At 48.3% G+C, this 23,593-nt stretch overlaps 2 protein-coding genes across 3 annotated transcripts in view; both read left to right on the top strand.

The window, feature by feature from the left end:
* The window catches only part of BEND5 (BEN domain containing 5), a 46,216-nt gene extending 24,009 nt beyond the window's left edge, over nt 1-22,207 (top strand). For both annotated transcript variants that reach the window (XM_059374671.1, XM_059374672.1), the window contains 3 exons: nt 7,740-7,888; nt 13,985-14,198; nt 21,671-22,207. In XM_059374671.1, coding sequence (XP_059230654.1) covers nt 7,740-7,888; nt 13,985-14,198; nt 21,671-21,828 — 521 coding nt within the window. In that variant the 3' untranslated portion in view covers nt 21,829-22,207. The remainder of the gene's footprint in view (nt 1-7,739; nt 7,889-13,984; nt 14,199-21,670) is intronic.
* The window catches only part of LOC132000847 (cytosolic carboxypeptidase 6), a 747,331-nt gene that overhangs the window by 538,227 nt on the left and 185,511 nt on the right, over nt 1-23,593 (top strand). The window lies entirely within an intron of this gene.

Raw genomic sequence — 23,593 nt, 5'->3', positions numbered from 1 at the left:
CATCCCCAGTCCTCAACCAGGAGTCCTCAACCACCACTCCTTTTGACCCCCTCAGTCCTTCAGCCGTCACTGTTTATGGCTCAGTTTCCTTCTTGCTGGGGCTCTCCCGGGGCACCTTCACCGCAGGATGCTTTTCCGTCTCCTACAGCCTCAGTTCATTTCATTCATGTGGAATCTGAACAGATCCATCCTCATGAAGCAACAGAGGGTTAAGATGAATGGATGGACTAAGTCTGGTTTGCCTGGTTCAGCGGGGCCCAGAGTCTGGCCACACCCTCTGTTACTGTTCCAGGCAGCTGAGTTTGGTTGGAGGTAATTCTTAGAGTTCTAGCATGCTAGTCCTGTGGGGAGCCCCAGAACTTACTTGGTGCAGCATCCACACGGGACAAGAAGCCTTTTGTAGCCTCCTTGCCGAGAGATCATCCTACCTCTTGTAACATCCCTCTAGAGACAGAAAGCTCACTCACTGCCTTCCAGTGCAGTCCATTCCGTTACTGGGTGGCTCTGACTGTAGGGAAATGGTTTTGTGCAGGAGCATTTGTCAGACTCTTCCTTTGTTCCAGGCCCTTACACTGGCCCGGGGAAATCAGGCAGCTAAGACCCTGGTGCTGCCTTAAAGAGTCCCGATGTCATTAGCCGACAGGTGCGAAACAGTGTGAGCTTTGCTATACTCCTGGGCTCCCAGAGTGTTGGGAGAGGATGCAGAGGAAGGCTCCTTAGGTGACTGGGCAGGGGTACTGAAGGTGGCTGGAGAAGGCCCGCACATGAGGAACTCGTTAGGTTTATCCAAATGAAGAGAAAGTGAACACGATCTCAGGCAGCAAGACAGCCTGAACAAAGATTTAGAGTTTGGAGAGAAGCTGGCTCTCTCGAGTAGTTTCTGGCTGGACTGCATGATGGAGAGCTAGCGAGGAGGAAGTACATGTCTGGTGGGGCGGACTCATGCTGTTCTGCACATTCCTGCCGTTTGGATGCTCTCTGGGCCCAGATGGTTGGGTGGGAAGGGAAGTGGAAGAACCACAGATGAAGAACCAGCCCAGTTTTGACTGCCCACCGGCTGGCAAAGTATAGGCTCAGAGCTGCTAGAGGTGAGATGAATCCCCGGGACACCCCTCCTTGCCACTGCCCCCTTGCCCCCTTGTGGAGTTCTTTAAGGATTCCCACTCCCCAAGGTCAGAGATGAGCTGAGAGTCCCACAGAGAAAGGATGACATGAGAAGCCTTTGAAATCTGAAACCTGCCCTTGGCTAGGAGGTGGAGAGCAGTGGAAGGAGGAAGGCTTTAGAATCCAACAGCCCAGAATCTGAGTCCTCACCACCTGTGAGACTTTTGGCACATTACCTCTCTGAGCCTCTACAGAGATGATAAGATCTGTTTTGCAGGACTTCCATGAGGATTAACTTCTTTTACTTTAACACATGTTTAATGACTGTTGTATGCCAGAGACATTGTACTGGGTGCTGGGGACCAAGGCTGCCCTTGGAGTTTCTCCACTGTAGCCAGGAGATGTGAAACAAATAATTACTTGACATCAAGGTGAAAAGTACTACAAAGATTGAAGAAAGAGCGAGAGATTTTGGTGTAGGGAGTAGAATAAAGAAGACATTCAGTAGGTATTGGTCACCTCAGAGAGAAGCAAATATGTCATTTGAAATGGGTGCTACAGCTCCTCAAAGTGGGGAAAATACCCTGACCCCCATGACTGGGGCCCTAGGCCCACTCCTGCCACTCCTTGCTGGGTTTCTGCCCCATGGAGACGGCTCACAGGTCCATTCCAGCTCTGCTGCCCTGTGGGTTTGACTCCTGAGGAGGGGACCCCGCTCTGGGGGCATCCAGCTAAGCAGCAGGAACTTGTCCAGTCTGGTACCTCAGGCAATACCGGCTTTTCCTGCCTCTGCCCAGCAAAGCCTGCCCCAGCCCTTGGTCACAGAAGGTGCTGGGAAAATGGGGAAGGAGCGGGAGAAGGACCCAAAGAACCGCTGCTTACTGTGACCCCATCCCCTACCTGACCATCCCTCCACCTTCCCCAGACCTCATCACATATCAGTGCTCCAGTCAGAGCCCACCTCTTCCCTGAAGCCTCCCAGGGTCACCAAGTTGGTGGTGACCCCTCCGTCCCCAGACCCTTTACAGATCATCGTGCTGCCCACTTTCTGGCTGGTCATGGAGCCTTGATTATGTGCCAAGTGCCTTCACTATTTGAGAGGCCTTCACTCCCAGTGAGCTCCTGCCCATCAGTCCTCCAAACCCCAGCACAGAAGTGTGTGGCTAGCCCTCTGAAGCCTTCCTAAGTCTCCTCCAGGTGGAGCATCCCCTCCTTTGCTTTTGTCCCCAAGTCTTTATCCTGACCCTTGATCTGTTGCCTGCCTTCTGTCACTGCTGGGCTGTCAACCATTCAGGGTCAATCTAGCCCAAGGCTAGTACTTCGTAGATGCTCAGGCAGATTCTCACTGAGAGAATGAGACCAGGTTTGTCCCGGCCCTCACTGGAGGCATAATGCAGCTAAGAAACAGAAGCACAGGGACAATAGCAGGTGAAAGCGGCTGATTGATGCCTTTTGAGAAACAGTGATGGGGTCCACAGAGGAGGGCCTACCTACCTACCTCTGGGCCATCTTCCCTGCCTCTTTCTAAGGCTCTTGTGTACCTCCTTTGTTGTTACCTAGCTATTCCTGGGCTCAGGTCTTTGTAAACAGAGTGGAATCCTCATTCTTCTACCCAATCCAGCCTGCCTCTGTGCACAGTAGCGGTTCTGAATGCATGTTAAGAATGTTGACTTGATTCACTTTGCATTTAGGAAGAAACTGGAATGACACCTGTAGCAGAGAAACTTCCTATTCACTGACAGGAGTGATACTAAAAGTACTAAATGAAATGATTTAGTACATTTTAAGAAAAATCTAATATTATTAGTCTTTCTGTTTCAGCAGAAATCAGAAATGGTATTTCGTGTTCAAACATAGACATGTATTTTGGGGACATAGATGACTTCTGAACCTCCTAGAGGTCACACAAGCATTAACGTTTTTTAGAAAGGTTTTCAGGAAGAACATCATTAGTCTAATGTAAGCCAGACAAAAACAGAGTGATATAATTTCATTTATTCGTTGGGCCAACAAACACTTATAAGCCCCTTACTCTGTGCCATGATTCCCATTTTATGGAAAGGGCCCCTGGGGCTTAAAGACTAAAATAAGTAACAGAACCTGTTCTTATACCAGGTTTTCAAACTAAAGCCAGTGCTTGTCTATCAAATCACAGCTATTTGTATGCAAAGTAATGGAGTTTCACATAAAAGCCTCCACTTCTGCAGAACTGGGACAACTGTGTTTTCTCCAGGGCCCCCAGTGCCTCACTGGGCCTAGATCTTGGGATGCCAGCAGGGACTGTGTGTTGAATGGGCTCCTGAATGACTGAATGAAAAGACAAGTACTACCTTTTATACTTTTTTAAAAGCTTCCTTTACCCAGCTGAGAGGTTTCTCTCCATGGAAGGTGTATTTTCCCCAAAATAAACCCGAAGTGGATGAAAAGGCTTTTTTTTTTTAATTCCTACTCTTCCCACAACATGAAAAAAGTTCCTTTGTTGCCTAAAATATCTGCACCAGATCTTACAATGCTGTCTCTTCGTGCAAGTGCTTATTATTGTGGCTAATTTGGTCACATGTGTTTGAAGAGAACAATGCCTCAGAAATTTTTAAAAGCAAAACAGCAATCTGAGGCATTTGTTGTAATGAGATGTAAATTGCCAACATCGTTAGTAGTAGAGCCGACTAAAATTCGCAATGAAATCTTTTTCTCCCCTCCTTCTTAAATTAAAAGCACTAGAGGCTCTCCCCTCATCTCCCCAAAGAAATCGCATGCTATTTAGTCCTTTTCTTTTGGATTCTGTAATACTGAACACCCCGTTTTAAGGATCCAGTCGTCCTTTCATTCACCTGCCACTTCCTGAGCTTCTGTTTTGCGCCTGCCTCTGTGCTGGGCTCTTCCGAGGCATCACCAGCTTACGTGGTGGCTATGGGCAATCCCCACTTTGCAGGTAGGAAAAGCGGAGGCACAGAGAGGGAGATGCCTCGTCTAAGGTCATGAAGCTGTGATTCCGACTCAAGTCCCCTGAGAAGCCCTTCCCGAGGCATGCCTTCGGCTGGTCTGCCCTCCTGGCTGAGGCTGAGGAACCAGTGCTGAAGAAGCGAAGCAGCCTCTGGGTGTTAAATGGTGCTGAGGGAGAATGGTAGGAAACAGTTTTTCTTGAAAGCCAGAAGATCCCAATACTGTGATCCCCGAGGAGATCAGCACGAGCCCAGGGGGTTACGGGTGTGCCGTGGGGGTGCCAGGACCTGCTCTGTGTGCACCAAAGCCATGGTTTAGTGGTGGACTGACAGAGTAGCCAGGGATAACGTGTATGTGAGGGAGGGGCCATGCGGGGGAGCAGTGTCTCCTCAGTGCCCGTTCTGTGCCACGTTCTGGAGTGCTCATTTCTTATATATCGTCAACTCACTGAATCTTCAGTCTTGCCAGATCTCTGTTGTGGCTCCATCTTTCAGGTGAGTCAACAGGGTCAGAAAGGTTAAGTAATTATTCATGTGGAAATTACCTGTTGAAGGTAGAATGTGAACCAGGCACTCACTGCGCTGAGCCCTGGTCTCTGAAATAAAAAGACAGCCTCTGCCTGCCCTCAGGCCTCACAGTCTAGTGGGGGAGACAGACACAGAAACAGCTGAGTGCTGCTGATTATTGGGGGTGAGAGGCAGAGTTCCTCCACCTGAGGAAGCTTACGCCTCCCCCTAAACAGTTAAGCGGCAAATCCAGAATTTAAATTCCAGTCTCTGACTCCTAATCCTAAGCCAAGGCGTGGAGAGAATAATACCCCCCTTTTGAAGGGATAGAATAGCCTCATGGAGGAGGTGGCATTTGAGTCAGGCCTTGAGTGCCTGGTGGAGTTTGGCTAGGTGGGCATCTGTGGGGTAGAGTGGTCGGACAGCAGGATCGCCGCAAGCACAGACTGCGAAGCTGCTAAGGAATGGTGTTTGTGGCGGGGAGAGGGCCAGGCTGGCACTTTGGAGTGGAGTCTGACTTGGCGGGGGGAGGGAGCAGCAGGGGATGGGGCCCGAAAAGTGACTCTCAGCCCTCACTCCTAATGTCCCTTATATGTCCCTCTGTAGCCCTCCGAGTCATCTGTTCCAGCTGGCTCTTTCCGATCTGTTTGACAGCCTAATTTCTACTTCCGGGGCTGCCAGAAAGGTGACAGAAGTCTAAAGACAGCTCCCACCCACTTCCACCTGTACCCCCACGCTCCTCAACTCAGCAGCAGGGCTTTGTTTCGGGACCTTTGCCCCAGCCTGCCTAAATCCCCTCCTCCCCCACAGCTCTCTCCCCTCATGTCATGAAGGATTTATTGAGAACCTACAGTGTGCCAGGTGCTGTTCTGGGTGCCAAGACTGCAAAGAAAGTAAAATTTTGCCCCCAGAGAGCTTCACAGTCTAATGTGGACAACAGACAGATTGGCAGATGGTTGCAAACAGAATTTGCTGGAAATATTTATAAAACAGAGGCATCTCTCCCCCTTGCCCCCACCCAGTAGTGACCAGAGCAAGGACTTACAGAGGACATACTAAGCTCCATGGCAGAGAGATGTGGCTTTATGCAAGGAGGAGACAGTAGCACTTCCAAAGGCATGGCGGCTGGGACGACACAGCACCGGGGGTCCTGGGCAGAAGCAAGAAATGAGCACCAGGAGTAGAGAGGAGGCTGGCTGTTCTAGGCCTCAGGAAGGCTACAATGTATGACATCGTTTTGAGGGTAATTAGGAAGGAAGGTGCTAAGCAAGGAAGGACACGGTTTTAGGTCTTAAGTCAAGGAGATCTCTTTGGCAGCTGTGTTAGAGATGGACGGGAGAGAACCAGACTGAAGTCAGAGCTGAACTGGAGTCCTTCTCTTGTCCACCATCTTTTCATAGAAGGAAAAAGAGGCTTTAGAGAAAGACACAATCTTGCCAAAGATGATCTGTGAGCCAGTGGCTACGGGGACCTCTTCCTCTCAGCCCAGCCCTTTTTCCTGTTGCTGAATGTCAGAGCAGGAAGAGACCTCAGATGCCAACTGGGCCATGCCCTTTAGGGGAAACTGAAATAATTACCTCTTCCCACTTGAGTTTTATCTCAGAAATTCAACCTGAGATCTCACACAGAGAGAGGAGAAACTTTGGCATCTGCTTCTGAAACTGTAAATTCTTCATTCATTGTTGTCATTCTTTTATTATTTAGCAGACATTCAGAGAATACCTACTAGGTGCCAGGGGCTGGGGACAAAGAGAAGAGCCCAGCTCTTGAATAGATGACCCAGCATTAGGAGCTGCCATCAGAACAATCATGATGTTGTCTGTCCTTCACTCTGCCACCTTCTGCATCTACAGTTCACTCCCCTGTGGCCCCGCAATTAAAACACAGCAGAACCAGGCACAGCACCGAAACTGACTGTTCCAAGATGAGCCATGCATTTCCATCAGCACGGTTCTGCTGCCCGGCCACGTTGCCTTCTGTTTTGTGCAGGGCTCACACTTACATCCTTGGAGACTGCCGAGATTCTGTCTTGCAGATGGCAGCTGCCAGCAACTCAGGAATGATAGTCTTGTTCTAGGAAGCCGTGTCATGAGGAATTTTAGTAACAAAATCACCAATACCGTCTCTACCACCAGCAAAAGTCTAGGATATAGCGATTGAACATAGCACTGCAACTAGCTCATTAGGGCTTTGATGTATAAAGAGCTCTGTACCAAGTGATGCACCTGGTTAGGATAAGGGAAGATTGGACCATGATATTCATCAGTTACTTAAGGTATAGGCATGGCCCAGGGGACCCGCGAGAGCAATAGCTAAAACCCTGAGCCTGAACAACCACTGAAAGGTTTGCCAGGGGAGCATTTCCAGCGTGCTGAGCTCTCCATTGGCCTTTGGAGTTGCTCTCCTGTAAAAGTTAATCAAGTCATTCAGCCTTATTTACTCATTTTCATCCTGTTTCTCTGCCCTTTGGTAATCAAGACACAATAGGTGATTTAAAAAATAGTCCATCATTTTTAAACGCTAATGGAGAAGAAAAAAATACTCCCCTTAGAAACCACCACCATTTATCCAGCTTCCTTTCACTGTTTAAACTGCACGTAATTTGTGTTGATTGCATTAAAATAAAAATCAGGGTAGCTGCTAGATCAGGCAATCAGAAGCTTAATCTGTATTGTATTTTAATTTCTTGGTTGAAATGCTTCTGTCTAGCTAGATACTAGGTCTTAGGGAGGGGGACGTCTTTGTATTTCTCCCCACTGCTTCCCTAACCTCCTTTCTTTGGCCGTGGCCCACTCCCATGGAGGCTGCAGAGGTGGGCTCTTCACAAATATGCAATTTGCATATTACAGTGATGCCCACCCTTCTCCACCCTGGTCTTAACAGGACCTCTCTTTTGAGCAGGCAGTTGAGTCCCCTGCATTTCCATTCAGACAATGACACCTTCAAAGACCACTTCTCATTTGTACTTAGAGTCTGGTTCATTCTTGTCTTCCAGTTTTCTTCCTTTTCCTTTGTGACGTTCATACCTCATATTATTTTCAAGCCTGGGTTTAAGTGTAGTCCAATGGACAAAATAAGCCAGCCTATTTATTTTGTGCCACTATGTGCTGATAGATGTGTAGTTAAAAATATTTGCCTTTTATTTTCCTTGGAGTTCTAGACAGATCTCTTTTCTTAACTGCCTAGGTCCCGCCATTGACTTGGAAAAAGTAAAGTCAGAATGTCTCGAGCCCGAGCCGGAGTTACGGAGCACTTTCAGTGAGGAAGCAAATACGTCGTCCTATTACCCTGCTCCTGCACCTGTCATGGACAAGTATATCCTAGACAATGGCAAGGTAGTGTTTCAAGCTCACTATCCGTTCCCTGCAAGTGTTTGTTAGCTAGAGTAACGATGGAGAGTATGGTGGGAGCTTCCAGCGCCACAGCTTGGCCAGTTGGCCTCCTGGCCCGGGCCTGAGTAACTATTTCCAGAATCGTGTTTTGTAACTCGTGGAGCTGTACTGGGACTTGTTCTTTTTCTCTTCCCCCTCCCCTTTTTCTTAAATACTGGGCCAAAGTAACTGTAAAAACTAAACTGACATTTTAAAATAGCTTAGTATTGAGGAAGATTTTAAAAAGCATAGTAGTTTGATGAAACTTGTCCTACCCACCTATAAAACCAGATACATAAAATTTATAAGGTGTACTAGATACGAAATCTCTGATTGACAGATAACTCAATGTGTGTCCATTCACCATTTACAAAGTATCTACGTGTTCTAAGCCCTCTGCTAGATGCTGAGGATAAGCTGGTAAATGAGACGTGCTCCTTGTCCCGAAGCTGTTTCCAAGCTGTATGTTCAGCAGTGGTCAGCCCACATATAACTCCTCAGATTTTCTTGTAAGATCCTCGGAAAAAATCTTGAAAGAAAACTTAAGCACTATTAGTAGTTACATTGGTACAGGGGTGAAAAATAATGGAATAGCCTTGGAAGGTCTTAAAGTCACATGATAGAGCAGCTGGGCAAGGGAGAGAACTGTTCTGACATCCTTCTAACCTCCAAATGGATTCATCTTGGAAGAAGTATATTGGAGCCCTTTGTTTAGGCACTAGTCAAATTCAGTTTTAGAGTTCTATTTCTGCCACCATGACATACATTACAGACATCACCTCTCATTCTCCCCCAAAGAATCATCTGTGTCAGTCTGTTTTTCTTGCCGCCTTGTGCTTCAAAAGGTCTCTGTTTATCCAGTATTGTTCCCCAGTGGGCTGATGAGAAAGAAAAGGTTGTTTTCTTTGGGTTCGTCCAGATACATCCCTGCAACTGGCCAGATTGAGGCAAAAAGCAAATATTGTCAGCTGAGGAAATGAAATGTGTTAGTCTTGAGGGCTGTGTTGGATAGGCTGTCATGCCCTCATCTCCCACTGAGCACTGCCTCCCCACACCCCACCCCTCACCTCCACCCCAGGAGGCAGAACTGGTGTGCTGGGTCGTTGGCCCCTCTCTCTTGACTTGCTCCAGCCCACAGGCTTTAAAAGTCTACTTTGCAGGGGACAGATGGCATGACAGGATGGATTTAGGCAGCCCAGAGCCTGAATGCCGAGTAGAGCTCTATCTCTGTGCTTTCTGTGTGACCTTGCTTGGATGGGTCCTTCCCTTTTCTGGGCCTCAGGGTCTCCATCTTCACGAGCTAGGATGGATCATTGCTCTCCGTAGGCCTTTAATGACTCCAACTGTGTAGCTAAGTTGGGTGAATCTTCCTCAGTTGGAAGATAAAAGAAAGGACTGTTCTGTGTGTGTTGATTTCTTTTTAGTGATGACCACACTGTAGAGTGACTAGAGACCTTTTCTTAAGATAGCTTCCAAGAGAAATCTATTTCTCTCTTCCTTTGAAGACTAACGGATAGTTTCTGAGCATTATGGGGGCCGCTTTTGCAGAGGTATCATTTTTCCATTTCCAGAAAATGGGTCTCTCAAACCTCATTTAATGTTTTTACAGGAGTTGCACAATAAATCTTGAAATTGCCAATTTTGTTTTTTCATTAGCTATTGCTGACATGTTGCTGTAAAGCTAACCTGACTTTTGTTTGCAACTAATTGGTAGCTCAGCAGAGCAAATTTATGAAGAGAGAGGAGAGGAAGCAGACAGACTAGCAATGGATGGCAGCTTCTTTGAGCAGGGTTCCCTGTATCCTCATTGTTCTTGGCTCTGCTAGTGTTTCTGACCCTTTCTTTTCTCTGCCTGCATGAACAAAAGCCTTAATCTCTGCAAAGCCTAGAGCATTAGAATGGGATCCATTTCCTAGTAGGAAACTAGTTTTGTCCTATAAAACATTTTACAAAGCCATTTTTTGATCAAGTCCCATCCTAGCAGGCGCCGTATTTTTAATAGCCTCCCTTGACACATAAGGCTAACATTCTGGTCAAATAGCGAACTATATTTTATGTGAATAGGGCTTGCCACAAAAGTTACCTTGATTTTGATAAAGTTCATTGTTTTTGTTTTTGTTTTTTTTGTCTAAGATGTTTTATTTCAGAAACTCATTGAATCACAAAGCTGCAAAGACCATTAAAGTTTAAATCGTCTAATTTATACATGGCATAGATGGGGAAACACATCCAGAGAAGGGATTCCTCTGTAATTTTAGAATGGGTTAGAGACAGGCAGGTAGGAAGTGCAAGCCAGGTCTCCTGGTTCCTAGGCCAGTGTTTTTTCCAGTCTATTCTGCTGCATCTCTGAAAGCTGGGCCTCGCTTCAGGTGACCCTGGGCTTTGTTAACCCAAGGAGCCCTTGTCCCAGCACATACCTGTGATTGGTCTTACCCAGAGCCATTTCTTTCTGTGCTTTAAAGCTGGCCTTGTACTCAAGTGCACGTCAGAAAGTATTTTCTTCTCTAAGAAACAACAGCTCATCAGAACTGAAAGCCTGTGCCATTAAAACATATTAAATATGCCCATCAGTTTCTTACTGCTTTGTGTTCAGACTAGGGGACAGAAGGGGCAAAGCTTCACCCCGTCCCAATGGAGATGTACCGTGAAGGGCTGAATCAGATGGTGAAGCTCACAGTAGGCTAGAAATTCAGAGGGGATAGAACTTCGCTCTGCAGCAATTAAAGAGTGTTTCCTGGATCGGGGACCGGGGCTTGAAAGATAAGCAGGCTTAAGAAGACATAGGAGAAGGCATTCATTTCTGGACAGGGGAAAGGCCTGAGCGGAAACACTGCTGAGGGTGGGAGCGAGTTGTGGGGCGGGGAAGGCAAAGGGAATAACAGTTACTGCATGTGTGCCGTCCTCCTGACATCTGATTCACGTTGTGTCATATAAGCCTCAGAACAGCTCGATGAATTCTGTGGTGTTCTGCCTCTTCCCCACCTGAGGAAAGTGATGCTTAGAGAGAAAAAGTGGCTAGCCCAACATTCCCAGCTAGTAGATAGCAGGGTCAGGATTCACACCCGGGGCTGGAGCCTCCAGGGCCCGTCTTTGTGTTACCGCACACTAAAATTAGAAGGAGGAGAAGGAGTTTGAGAACATCATCGTGATGGCCATAGTAGGGGAATAAAGGCTAGGAGGTTGAATAGAAAGAGAATTCTAGAGGGCCTCTACAGCTGACTAAGGAGATTGGGTTGATGTGATAGTAAGTAGGGAGCCATTCAAGATTCTAGAGGGGTCACACAGAAACACAGTTGAAATTCTGGAAGTCAGGTAGTCAAAGAAGGAGAGCCGTGTTTTAGGGAAACTGATCCTGGCAGTGGTTATACGGGGGGTTGGAGGAAGCAGGGACTGGAGGCAGAAAGCCAACCCGTGGCTTCTTCTGGCTTCCCTATCTGCAGTAGTAACCTGTGGTGGGGGGCCGGCAAGGGAAGTGTCTGGGCCGGTACCGAGGAAAGCTGAAAAAGAAACCCAGTAGAATATCAATGCGAGAGATAGGCTATGTTTCCCCCACGTTGCCACCACGTTGTCATCACGTTGTCACCGCGGTGACAGTGGCAGCAGCAGGAAGGTCTGGGTAACAGGCTCTGCCATCATACAGATTTGGGTTTGAATCTTGATCCCAAAATTTACTGCTAGTATGTCTTAGGAAAGGTAATTTTGTCCTTCTGATCTGGATTCATGTCTGTAAAGTGGGATTAATAACCTCTAACCTGGGCGCCTGGGTAGCTCAGTGGGTTAAAGCCTCTGCCTTCGGCTCAGGTCATGATCTCAGGGTCCTGGGATCAAGCCCTGCATCGGGCTCTCTGCTCGGCAGGGAGCCTGCTTCCCCCTCTCCCTCTGCCTGCCTCTCTGCCTACTTGTGATCTGTCTCTGTCAAAGAAATAAATAAAATCTTTAAAACAAAAAAACAATAAAAACCTCTAACCTAAATCCATCTCTTAAGGTCATTATGAGGATTAAATAGAGGGTACAGTCCAGGTCCTCAAAAAATATTAGTGCCCCCCCCTTATCTAGTAGAACTTTGGCAAAATGACTGTCATTTCTCTTTTAAGAATAATAAATTAATAGATTATAGGAAAGAAAGGCCAAGGGTAGAAAAGAGCAGAGATCTTTGAAAAACGGAAGCTGTCTTCCTTCTCGAAGTTTTTCTGATTCTGAATTTAATTTAATTCAAATTCCTTCTTTTTCCCCTACATGAGGAAGCTTGTGAGGGTAGCTTCAGAGTGCTATCAAGGGAGGTGACTTGGGGCCCAGCTGGGAGCAGCAGGAAACTTGTCACCTGCATGCCTGAACTGGCACCCAGACTGCTCACCTGCAGTTCAGACTGAGGAGGAAAGGCCGGACTTGACCTCGGATCTGTATTGCCCAGGTGGCCCCAGGCAGCGCATCTCACTTCCAGGGCTGCTTGTCTTCCCGAGCGCTGTGAGCAGATTTGCAATCCTGAGGTCCGCGGCACAGGAAGGCCCGGTGGATCTGGTTATCTGATCACAGGCCTGCAGAGATCCGAGTGATCGTGTGAGCAGAAGGAAGGCAAGGCAGAGGAGGCTGGCAGGATTGTTACTTACTGGCATTCGTGGGTGGGCTGTATTGCTGCGTTGTTTTGTTTTTGTTTTTGTTTTTTAATGATTGTAAAATGTCAGTAATTGGTGAAGGAGGAAGTGCTGCTGACCGACCTCTGTCTTTCTGTCTGTGTGTGCCCACCGTCTTTTCCAAACCAGTCTTCAGTCGTCTTTGAACAGTGCTTCTTGCCAGTCTGCCATCAGTTTGGGGGTGTGTGTGCGGTCTCTCAGACCAGGACCTCTCCCGAGAGGTCTCCTGACCGCATGATGTGGTTGACCTACAGGTCTTGCTGCAGACAAGGACTTTTGGCAGAGCCTCTCATTACCCTTAGGAAGTACGCTCATTACCAGCTGCCTCCCCTCCTTCCCTACAGAGGCCGTTTCCACCCTCGATAGACTCGTTAGAAACACAACATAAATGGCAATGTCAAAGTCAAAACCCTATTTTTTTTTTAAAGGATAACATCAGCAAATGAGGTTTGAGTTGTTTAAAGGAGCCAGAAAAGAGAAACACCTCTAGTTCATTGCTAGATAATTCTGAGTCCTTTACATTTAGTGACTCGGCTCTGAAACTTTGAGTGCTAACCTTGTAGGGAGCATTAGATTGTGTTTGTCCCATGCGCCGTTAGAGTCAGACTAAGGAGGCCATGGTTTGGTTTGATTTGGGAAAACCACACGTGTTCTGAGCCGGAAGGAACGCAAAGATGAAATCCCCCCTTCCCAGTTCCATTCACAAGAAGCTGAAGCCAGAGGTGGGAAAGGACCTGTGCAAACACACTCCAGCTGATGGCCAAGCAGGGCTGCTGGCTGCCCCCTCCAGTGGGCCATGGTCTTCAGACTTAGCTGTACACCTGAATTACTTAGGGAAATTTCAACGATCCTAGTCCCTAGGCCCCAGTCAGCATAATAAATCCAAATCCTGGGAATGGGGCCCAGGCACAGGCAATTTTTACAGCTCCAGAGGACCCCCGGCTGTGCCACAGTGGAGAAGCACTGTGCCGGGACAGCATGCTCACTCGAAAGGGAGAAAGGTCCTCCTGAGGTGCGACAGAGAGACAACTGTATACCTTCCTGAGATTCAGTCAGGTTCTCAGTGGCCTTGTTATAACTTGAGCAGAGCTTAGAATCCTCGCCCTGCAACTTAATAGTCGAGTGACTTTTGGCAACTGGCTTCACCTTTCTCAACCCAGTTTTTCCATCTGAAATGAAAATAGGGTCTCAATGCCTTCCTTCCAGGGTTGCCATGGAGATTTGAGATCGTAGATATAAAGCACTCAAATAAGGCCTGGTGCCTTATAGGTATTTAGTAAATAAGCATTATTTCCCTCAAACAAAGTTAATGTAGTATTTATGGAATGAGTCCTTGTAGTTGTGCAGCAATGTCTTTTAAAGGACAAGAAAAGTTTCCAACTGCCAGCCTGTCCGATGACACAGGTGCTTGTGTTCTTATCCCTTTCAGGTCCATCTGGGAAGCGGGATTTGGGTTGATGAGGAGAAATGGCACCAGCTACAAGTAACCCAAGGAGATTCCAAGTACACAAAGAACTTGGCAGTCATGATTTGGGGAACAGATGTTCTGAAGAACAGAAGCGTCACAGGAGTTGCCACAAAAAAAAAGAAAGATGCGGTCCCTAAGCCACCCCTCTCGCCTCACAAACTAAGCATTGTCAGAGGTAGGTCACTGCAGTACAAACGCAATGACTGAGATGTTGTTCTGTACTCTTGTCAGGAAGGTACCAGACACAGTTCAGGTCAGCAAACACTGAAGCCTCTCCATGCCAGGCCCCAGGCCATGTGTGGGACCTAAGAGAACAGGTATGGACCTTGTCCCTGGAGAGCTCACATTTCACAGGGAGATGAGCTGTGGACACAAGTACGGTTCAGGTCGCTAGCGTGAGGGGGACTGATGATGTGTTGAGGGAGGTCTCGGGAGAGGAGCAGACCCCTAGCTAGAAAATCAGGAAAGGATTCCTGGGGAAGAGTCCCTGCCTTGGGCCTCAGAAGCAGTGCTCCTGACCACTAGCCTCTAAATGTCCAGCCGCCATGTTTCAATGAAGAAAGTAGACTCCACCAACATGCACATTTTGAGCAGGCCACATGCCAAGTTCTAGGGCAGATAGCAAATATGTCAGATCATTTCAGGTACTGGTGAAGGTGGTGAAGCATCACCTTATGTTACAGTAGGACAAAGAGGGCTGTGTAAGGTGTGGTGGTTGGAGCAGGCCTGCTTGAGGAGGATGGGGCCTGGAGGTAGACGAGGCAGCCCGGTGGAGGTCTGAGGTGTGGTACAACAGGTAGAATACACAGGTGCAAAGGCCAGCACGCTTAAGGGATGAGGAAGCTCCAGACACGCAGAGTCATAAGTGAGGGGATGGTGAGGTCAGGGAGGTGGCTGAGAGCAAGTCTTGAGGGCCGAGAAGGCCACATGAAACAACTGGAATCTGTGGAGTTCCAACAACACATGACTCCCAGGAGAAGGGTGGTGGGGTCTGCAGATCGTGGAGTGACCAAATGGGAGATCAGTTAGGACACTCCTGCTGTGGTCTCAGATAGAGATGATGGTGTCATGGACCTCAGTTATAGCAGTGGGAATGGGGAAAAATGGCCAGATGTCGGGTATGTTTTGGAAGTCAGGGTAGAGCAGGACTCAGCGAGATTCAGCAGGCTGAGGTTGGAGCCATAAGGTTCAAACCCATGCCGCTGTGATCTGGTGTGAGGCTTGTTCTGCTCTAACACAGCTGCCCTTGCCTGGCTGACTCATGACTAATTGATATAGGCAGCCACTTATTTTCAGACAGGTTACCTTTAGTCTGCCTGTTGTCTGGAATGGTGGGTCCAGAGCTGGGAGGTTGCCATGAGAAACAGGCCTTCCCGGGGATGCAGTCCTGCCCTGCTAGATAGGTGACCGACCTCTGATTCTATTGTACTGGTTGGAAGGTGACTCAGCAGGTCCCAGATGTCTCCCAGTGACTGGCTGACCCACCATGGTCACGTTGGGGGTCTAAAATCGTCTGCCGCATGTCTGCCTTAGGCACGAGTCTGACCTTCTCTGACTCATCTTCATGTCCTTGTTGCCTGGCACAGGGCCTGGCACACAGTAGGAGCTCAGTAAATGCAGTTGGAACAAATGAAACACTGAGAGCAGCAAGCTGGTCCCCTGATTGACCCTTGGTGTGATTTCTTGTCAGTCACTTCCCCTCCGTGTCTGAATTTCCTCAGCTGAAAACTTCCCTCCTCAGACAACTAAAAGGATAGGATTATAGCTTGGAAAGAGTTATGTCCCAACTATGAAGAAAGTTACCATTCTTTGTTGACAAGTTTGCTGCCTCCATGGAGCTAGCGTGAGCCCGTGATGATCATGTCATTGAAGCTCACTGTCTTTCAGTGCTTCTCAGCTTGCGGGCTCTCTCCTGTCCACTCCTGGGGCAAGGTGACAGCAGGTCGAAACAGGAATCAGGTATCGAAAACCCGGGTTCGAGCCCCAGCTCTGCTTTGGTTTAGCTGTGAGCTTACCCTGGTTCGTACTATATTCTCTTTTCTTTCCCCCAGCCTAGTGTCGTTCCGGCATCGAGTGGATGCTTGGTGTCTCCCATCTGTAAGGATCGCCATCCTTGTTCTGGCTACCCAGTGGCCCACCTAGACATTTTGAATGTTCTTTAAACCCCACTCAGATGATGTCCTGTGCAGCTGATTGGGCCCCCAGAGCTATAGAACAATCTATAGGCGGCTCAGCTGTGTGGACAGCGGCCATCCCACACTCACAGACTTCTGCCCCACCTGCCACACCCCCCACCAAGCCCCCCCAGGTTTTCCTCACTGAGCCATGCCCCTCATCCCCCCAACCAAGGAATTTTTAAACCTTCTCTGCTTTTCCTAACATGATAGTCCACATCTCACTCTTTCTCAAAAGATGGCCATGCCTCTTCCTTCATAGAGAAAAGGAAAGGAACTCCCACAGCCCTGAAGTGCAGACTTCACTGTAGACTTAACTGTACCCTCTGTTCTTCTGCCTCATGGCCCAAAAGAAGAGTTTCCTTCTCCTATTTGGGTCTGGCCTGTCTCTCCATCTGGATCCCAGCCCCGCTGCCTTCCTAAGTACCTCATTCTTCCAATTATGCTCCCGCGCTCCTGCTTCCTTCCCAGCATCATTTAAATAGACTTTGACTCTTCATTTCTCATGAAAACAAATAAAACACTCCCTAGAGGCCACTCCTACCACCTAGCTGCTGCCATGTCTCTCTTTTTCCTTTCGCCTCCAGATCTCTTGAAAGGGTTGTCTACACTCACTGCCTGTGTTCACTTGTAATGCCCCAGCTGCCTGCTGTCCACTCCCAGCCCTCGACTGCGTCTGTTCCTGCCTCGTTTCGCACACACTTCCTCCTTTCCAAGTCCAGGGCATGTGTTTCACCTCCTCCCCAGATTGTCTGACATGACCACTCCTTCCTTACAGCGAAACCCTCCCCCAAGCTCCATTTCCTCCTGCTTCCCTGGCTTCTCATCCCTCTCGTGGGCTCCTCTTCTGTTGCCCTGGCATCTGTCCCCACAGCGTCCTCTTTTGCCACCGGCTCCCAGCTGGTCTCACTTTGCGCTGTGTCCATGGCCCTCTGTGTGCTGATGGCCCGGGCTGAAATCCACACTACTTGTCCTGGTGCGCATCTGCTGACCTGGCCTCTGGGGACCTCTCTGTCCTCCGATTTCCCACCATGCTCCAACCACAGGGGCCTCTTTTCTCTTCCTTCACCACCTGCCCTGCACACCCTGCCTCCTTCTGGTTCTCCCGCGAGGCCTTCCCCAACAGCCCAGTCTTCAGGAACCTTTCTGCTGCTCTCCCTACATAAAGTCTGTGCGTAGCATTTCTTGTTTGTTCCTGCACTGGGTAATCGTCTTTCCCCCCCTGCCCGGTGGAATAGAAGCTTTGTGAGCATCTGGTTCAGGGGAGACAGGTAGTGAGTGCTCATTTGCTGACTCAGTGGATGGTGCTCGCAGATCTCTCTTCGGCTCAGTCCACACTTCGGAGTTCCCGAGCCACATATCCAGGTGCCCACGGCCTTCTCCTCACCAATGCTCACGTGGATGCTCCTTCCCTTCTTGCTTCTTTCTCCTCCCTTCAGAGCCTTGGGTCCCTCCTGCTCCCCTGTCTTGGTGAAGGTCGCTGCCAGCCAGGGGCCCAGAAATGCGTCACGCTTGCCTCCTCCACATGCCTCGTTCTGTCTGTTCTGCCCCCAAATACATCTTAAACCACCCACTTCTCTCCCTGCCCCACCGCACCTTTCGTAGTCAGGCCATCATTCCCCCCCTACACAACTCCACAGCTTCCAGACTCCTGTCCCCATTATGTAACCAGAGTGATCGTTCAGAAACCAAACATGATCCTGTTTCCACCACCCCGTCACAGCCAGTCCACGGTGCCCATTATTAAAAGGTAAGCTTCTTAATGAGTCACGAAAGCACCTTTAGAACCTGGCCCCGGGCCAGCGCTCCAGCTTTATTTTTCAGCAGTCTACCCCTAGAGTTCTCGTGAACTATTGTACTCCCTGAACAAGCCTTGCACCCTTGTTGGGGAATTTGTAAATGCCATTCCTGGTGCCTAGACCACAGGTCATGTTCCCCAGCCTGCATCCGTGCCGCTTTGCCCGGCTGGCTGCCGCTAACCCCTCTCCCGGCCCCAGATATGCTTAGGAGACCCTTCCTTCGGGAAGCCTTCCCTCACCTCTCAGGGTGGGTGGACACTGCGGCTACATGCCTCAGAGCCCTTTGTGCCCTCCTCTATCCCCTTTTTACTGTATCTTGGCCTCCCAGAGACCTGCTCTACCCACAACCCCTTAGAGCCCAGAAACACTTGCCGTGCAAGTGAATGAGAAGGAAGAATGACCCAAGGCCACTCAGCTGGTTAGGTTGAGAGCCGGGTAGAACTAGGCTTTCAGACTTCCTTGTCTCCAGAGGTTTCTTGTGCTACCAGTGTTAGTTCTTTCTTTACTACAACCAGGCAGGCTTGAAGTCTGTCTCCTATTCCACCATACACTCACCATTTTTAGCCTGATTCTTTGAGCTCCTCCAGACTGCACTGGACTGGTTCTTCCCATGCAATCTCTTTGTGGATTGAGATTGCTTCCATTAATTTGGTGTTTACCACATTTAGTCTTGTTTGCCATATAAAAATGATAATCCCTGATGCTCACGAGGATTTTTTTCATCTCTTTGATTTTAAAGTCGTTCCATAAGGCAGCAGGATGGGTGAACACTGATACCGTTTTAGAATAAGGGAAGCAGGATGGCTGTGGGAGAGTCTTGCTTTAATAATCAACTCCAGAATGACAGTTAAACCTTATTAAGGTCAAATGACCTTTTGCAGAGTGTCTGAGCTTTCTAAATGAGCCACAGCATTGAGTTCTGGTTAATTTTTATAACTTTTTTAATAGGACACCTTAGCGCTGTTATAAACCTTGTTAATTAAGCAATAATCTCAAATGCTCCCTCGCAGAGGGAAACATTCCCGGCAAGTGCAGGTGATTAATATTTAGAGTCTAGCAAAGCCTTTTAATCAACCTGAGGGGCCGTGCAGTGCTCTTGCCCCCAGAACACGAGAGCAGTTGGGATTCTGGGGAGGACTCCTGTAAACCTTTCTCCATTCACCCCTTTTTCTTCCTGCCTCTTCTGTGACCCCTGCCAGGGCTCCGAGGGCCATCACATCCACCCTCCTTCTCTCTCCTCAGCCTCTTTCCCACCTTTCTGGCTTCCAGACAGCTAAAGAGGTAGCACTGGAAGAATCTTCTTTAATTATGGGGTTTGCCATCCTGTTTTCACAGATGGTAAACTTGAGACCCAGAGGGGTTGGTTCCCACTTAGAGGTTGCACAACAACTAGGGAAAGAGCCAGAATCGAACCCCTGAACTTCGAAGTGGTTCTCAGCACGAGTTGCCTCCCTCATTTGATTCAGGTTCCAGCAAAGTCGCTGTTAATGTCTGCTTCCTCCCAAGCCAGGGCTGGAGATGGAATGTCCGGGCCTTCCTGTCTGTGGGAGAGACACTGGTCACAGTTTTATTAGACTGCAGTCAGTGCTTTGAGAGAGTAAGCTAGCGGGAGCTCAGAGGCTGTCAGCAGAGTGGGGTCTCCCAGCTCAGTCTGGGATGTCCCCGGAAGGCTGAATCTGGAAGGATGAGTAAGGTTTTAGGGCACCAAAGGTTGGAGCCAGGCTAATCCGGGAAAAGATGATCACAGGCGCTGATTTGTGGGATAGCCTGGAGGGGGAGGGAATTGCAGGTGAACCCAGCAGAAGGCAGGACTGGAGCCAGACGGGGCCTCCTGCCTTCTTGTCTCAGTCCCTGTGGAAAGTCCAAGACAAGATGAAGTGGAGATTAGTGGGCTCTGAGTGGTCAGGGAACAGTGGACGTCAACCGAAAGCTTTTAAAGTCTTTTCTTTGCAAACCCCTTCTCAGTGGGGGGGTGTGTGTGGCAGGGGGCCAGGGTCCCTGGACACAGAGAACGCCTCCAGCGCTTGCCCCAGCAGTGTGGATGGACCAGGAAGCAGGCTGGCCACATACCCAGGAAGGGCTTGGCACTGGGGGTGGCAGCCGCGGCCTGTGCCTGTACTCACCCCCTTTCTGCAGGCCTCTGCCTTCCCTCACACCAGTGGAGGGTCAGCATGGGGTAGGCCCTGCAATCCCTTGGAGCGTGACATGCTGCATCTCTAGTAGGACTGCCTGTTGTGGGCTGAGCTGGTAGACGAGATTTTGTTTATCTTCCATTGCCATTCTGTAAGAGTGGGTCGTGGTTCCTGTCTCAGAGGTCAGGAAGCGCAGATTCAAAGTAGTTAAAATTCTTGCCCATGATTATGTACCCCAGGGGCACATTCCCCATGCACGCCTCCAGTCCCCTCACATCCTCTGAGGTTTCCCTGGGAAAGCAGTCACTCATTCACTTCACATAAATTCGCTTAACCTTGCCCCTCCGCAGGCACTGTGGTAGGCCCTGGGAACGAGCAGTTGTGGTGCATAAGAGACTTATAACAGCCCCACGGAGGCGTAGCACTCCTTACGGTTTGAGGAAGGCTTGCAAAATGTTGACCTCCTATGTTCCATCACAGCCTGAAAAAAGATAACCTGTGGCTTGTCATCCTTGGTTATTAGGTGAGGAATCTAGGGCAGTGATTTGCCTCAGGTCCCCGGGCTAGGAAGTGGGCTGAAGTCAGGCTCGTCAGACCACGTCGGAGGCTTGCTCTCGGCTTCATCACACTGCAGATGTCAGACTCTGTAAGAGTGGCCATCCTCAGCCTCAGTACTAATGACCACGATGAGACGCCACTTCACACCCACCAGGCGGTCAGAACCTTAATAACCTCACAGTGTCAGGTGCTTTTGAGGATACAGGGCAACCCATGCTTGCATATGCTTCTGTTAGGGCCAGCACAACCGCTTTGGAAAGCAGTTCACCGGGTACCATCTAGCAAAGCTGAGCATGCACATGCCCTAGCATTGGGCAGCTCTGCACGGAGGCCGGTGCTGGGGATCCGCCTGCGCGTGCGCTCCACGAGACATGCGCCGGGGTGTTCGTGATTGCAGAACACTGGAAACCATCCAGGTCTCCACTGACCATAAAATGGATCAGCAAATGGTGGAGTAGTCCTTTCAAGAGCGTACTGCCCTCCAGGGAAAATGAATGAGCTGCAGCTGCCCACTTCCACTCGGGTAAATTATGAAATGTTGAGTGAAAAACAGAAAGTCAGAAAGATATTTGAGGTGTGGATACCCTTGTAAAACAGTTAGGAAACAGGGAAGAGTAAACAATATGTCATTTAGGAATGTATACACATGTGATAAGATGAGAAGAAAAGAACAAATCCAGAAGAGTGCTTCCCTCTGGGGAGGTTGGGCTTGGGAGGGGACCCCAGGGGACCAATGATGTCTTATTAAGCTGGGTGGTAGGCACACGGATGTTGTATCCTAATTTTTAAAGGATAAACTTACAGTTTCTATCTATTCTTTTCTAAGTACACTTGTGATGAAAATTTTAAAATACAGCTGTGCCAGACACGAGAATTGGTGTTTGGGAGGGATGTCAGGAGGCCCATTTTCTTTTTGCCCCCTTAAAAGATTGTACTCCAATCCACCATTAATCCTTGGCCGTCTTGTTTCTTTCCCCTGTCTAGAGTGTTTGTATGACAGAATAGCACAAGAAACTGTGGATGAAACTGAAATTGCACAGAGACTCTCCAAAGTCAACAAGTACATCTGTGAAAAAATCATGGATATCAATAAATCCTGTAAAAATGAAGAACGAAGGGAAGCAAAATACAATTTGCAATAAACTTTGGATTTTTCATAAAGCCTTATCGTTTTTCCTTGCGTGGCTTGTGATTTGCGGGCGATGGTGCTGTCCAGATCAGACCCAACCGTGCGTGGTGGGATGCGGGCAGGGAGCCAGCAGGTTTCCAGGGTCATCGACTTGCCCTGAACGTGGACTCCCCATTCCAAAGAAGTCAGACGGATTTGCTGAGACTCAGGCAGCAACATGGCGCCAGCGTCATTCTGGGGATGGGGAAAGTACTGTCTTTTCGGAGGGGGATAAAGTGTCTCTGAGTTGCCTATCACTTGACTGAGAATTTGAACTAATATTTTTACCATTCAAGGACTTCTATCTCTGTTCCTCTATTTTGTTCTATAATAAAGCCTCATTAATTCTTTGATGTAGACAATCATTATCCTCATTTATTTAAGGATATCAAGTGTACAGAGGAGGTGACCAGTGTCCTTTGAGGGGCGGAACATTCAGGCTGAAAGCAAGAAAATTCATAAGGGGTGTGGTTGCTGTCTGCAGATCCAAAGGGCTGTCTCGAAACCAAGTTACTTTCTCGTACTTCAAAGAACAGATCTAAGACCAGACGCCCTTTTCACTCAAGATGATCTGAGATCCAGCTTCCTTGATAAGTTGAATCCATCTCTGTAAAAGGGTATGGGGGGCGGTAATGTGAGAAGTGGTCCGACGTTACCTTCAGGAAGTAGGGGGCAATGTCACCCCGTGTCAGTTCGTTTATCCTTTTATATCTCAAATGATCTTTCAAGTTACATAATTTTTATCTCACTCAGCAACTGCTTCACTAAGGTGCCTGGTGCACAATCTGGCAAACCACATTCGATCTTCCTGTTGATTTGCACTTTCTGTAATGCCTGTGAAGTCAGCATGGTGTATTGGAAATGGCAAGGGTTTGGGGCTGAGCGCCTGGGTTCCAAGCCTGGCTTCCCTGCTTGCTTTGGGCTTAACCTAATCTCTTGAGTTTCCGTTTTCTGTTCCATAAAAAGGAGATGATATCTACCTTGCAGAGTTGCTATAAGAATTCTTTACGTATATATAAAGTGTTCAATAAATGTTGCCGATTATTATTTTCTTCATTTCTGGTTATTGGCTTTTAGGCATTGGTTGAAAAACTTGGGCCTCTGTTTTCTCTAATGCTTGATCCACCAGACCACTGAAGGTCTATGAGCCAAAGGTCACGGTCACTGGGTTAAGTAGGGGTGGTGGCTACATCTTTGAGGACTTTTATTTTGGTAAATAAAAGAATCCTTTGTAATGTGAAATATCGTATACTTGATAACAAAATGTGTAGATGTGAATTTCCTTTTATGGCATTTCCCCAACTTTCCACAAACTAGCAGTGTGATCTTGGGCTGGCTGCTTAACTTCTCAGAGTCCTTATCAATATAATGAGGAAAATAATGTCTACCTCACAGGCTGTATGGATAATTAAATAATAACAGATAATATATGTCAGGACTTTTGTAAGTGTTTAACACAGTTTAACTCGTTTCATGAGTAAAGTTTGTGACACTTGGTAGCAGTGTTTGATTAATTCATGCTATTAAAATGGGTTCATTTCAACGGCGTGGGCACGAGTAGTGCGGAATGCATGAGAGACTGGGGAAAAAGTATGCGTTATTCTTGAGCTCATCGCCTTTTCTCCCTAACCACAGCGGCGACCCAGACACCCAAAAGCTCTGTGCATTTCCCTTCCAAGACTATTACCATATGGTACCCACTTTATAGGTGCTTTTAGGTTGGTGGGGGAAATAGTCTT

The sequence above is a fragment of the Mustela nigripes genome, chromosome 14 (genome assembly GCF_022355385.1).
Source record: "Mustela nigripes isolate SB6536 chromosome 14, MUSNIG.SB6536, whole genome shotgun sequence".
Lineage (NCBI taxonomy): Eukaryota > Metazoa > Chordata > Mammalia > Carnivora > Mustelidae > Mustela > Mustela nigripes.
The sequence above is the reverse complement of the archived record's forward strand: the minus strand, read 5'-3'. Positions and strand labels throughout refer to the sequence as shown.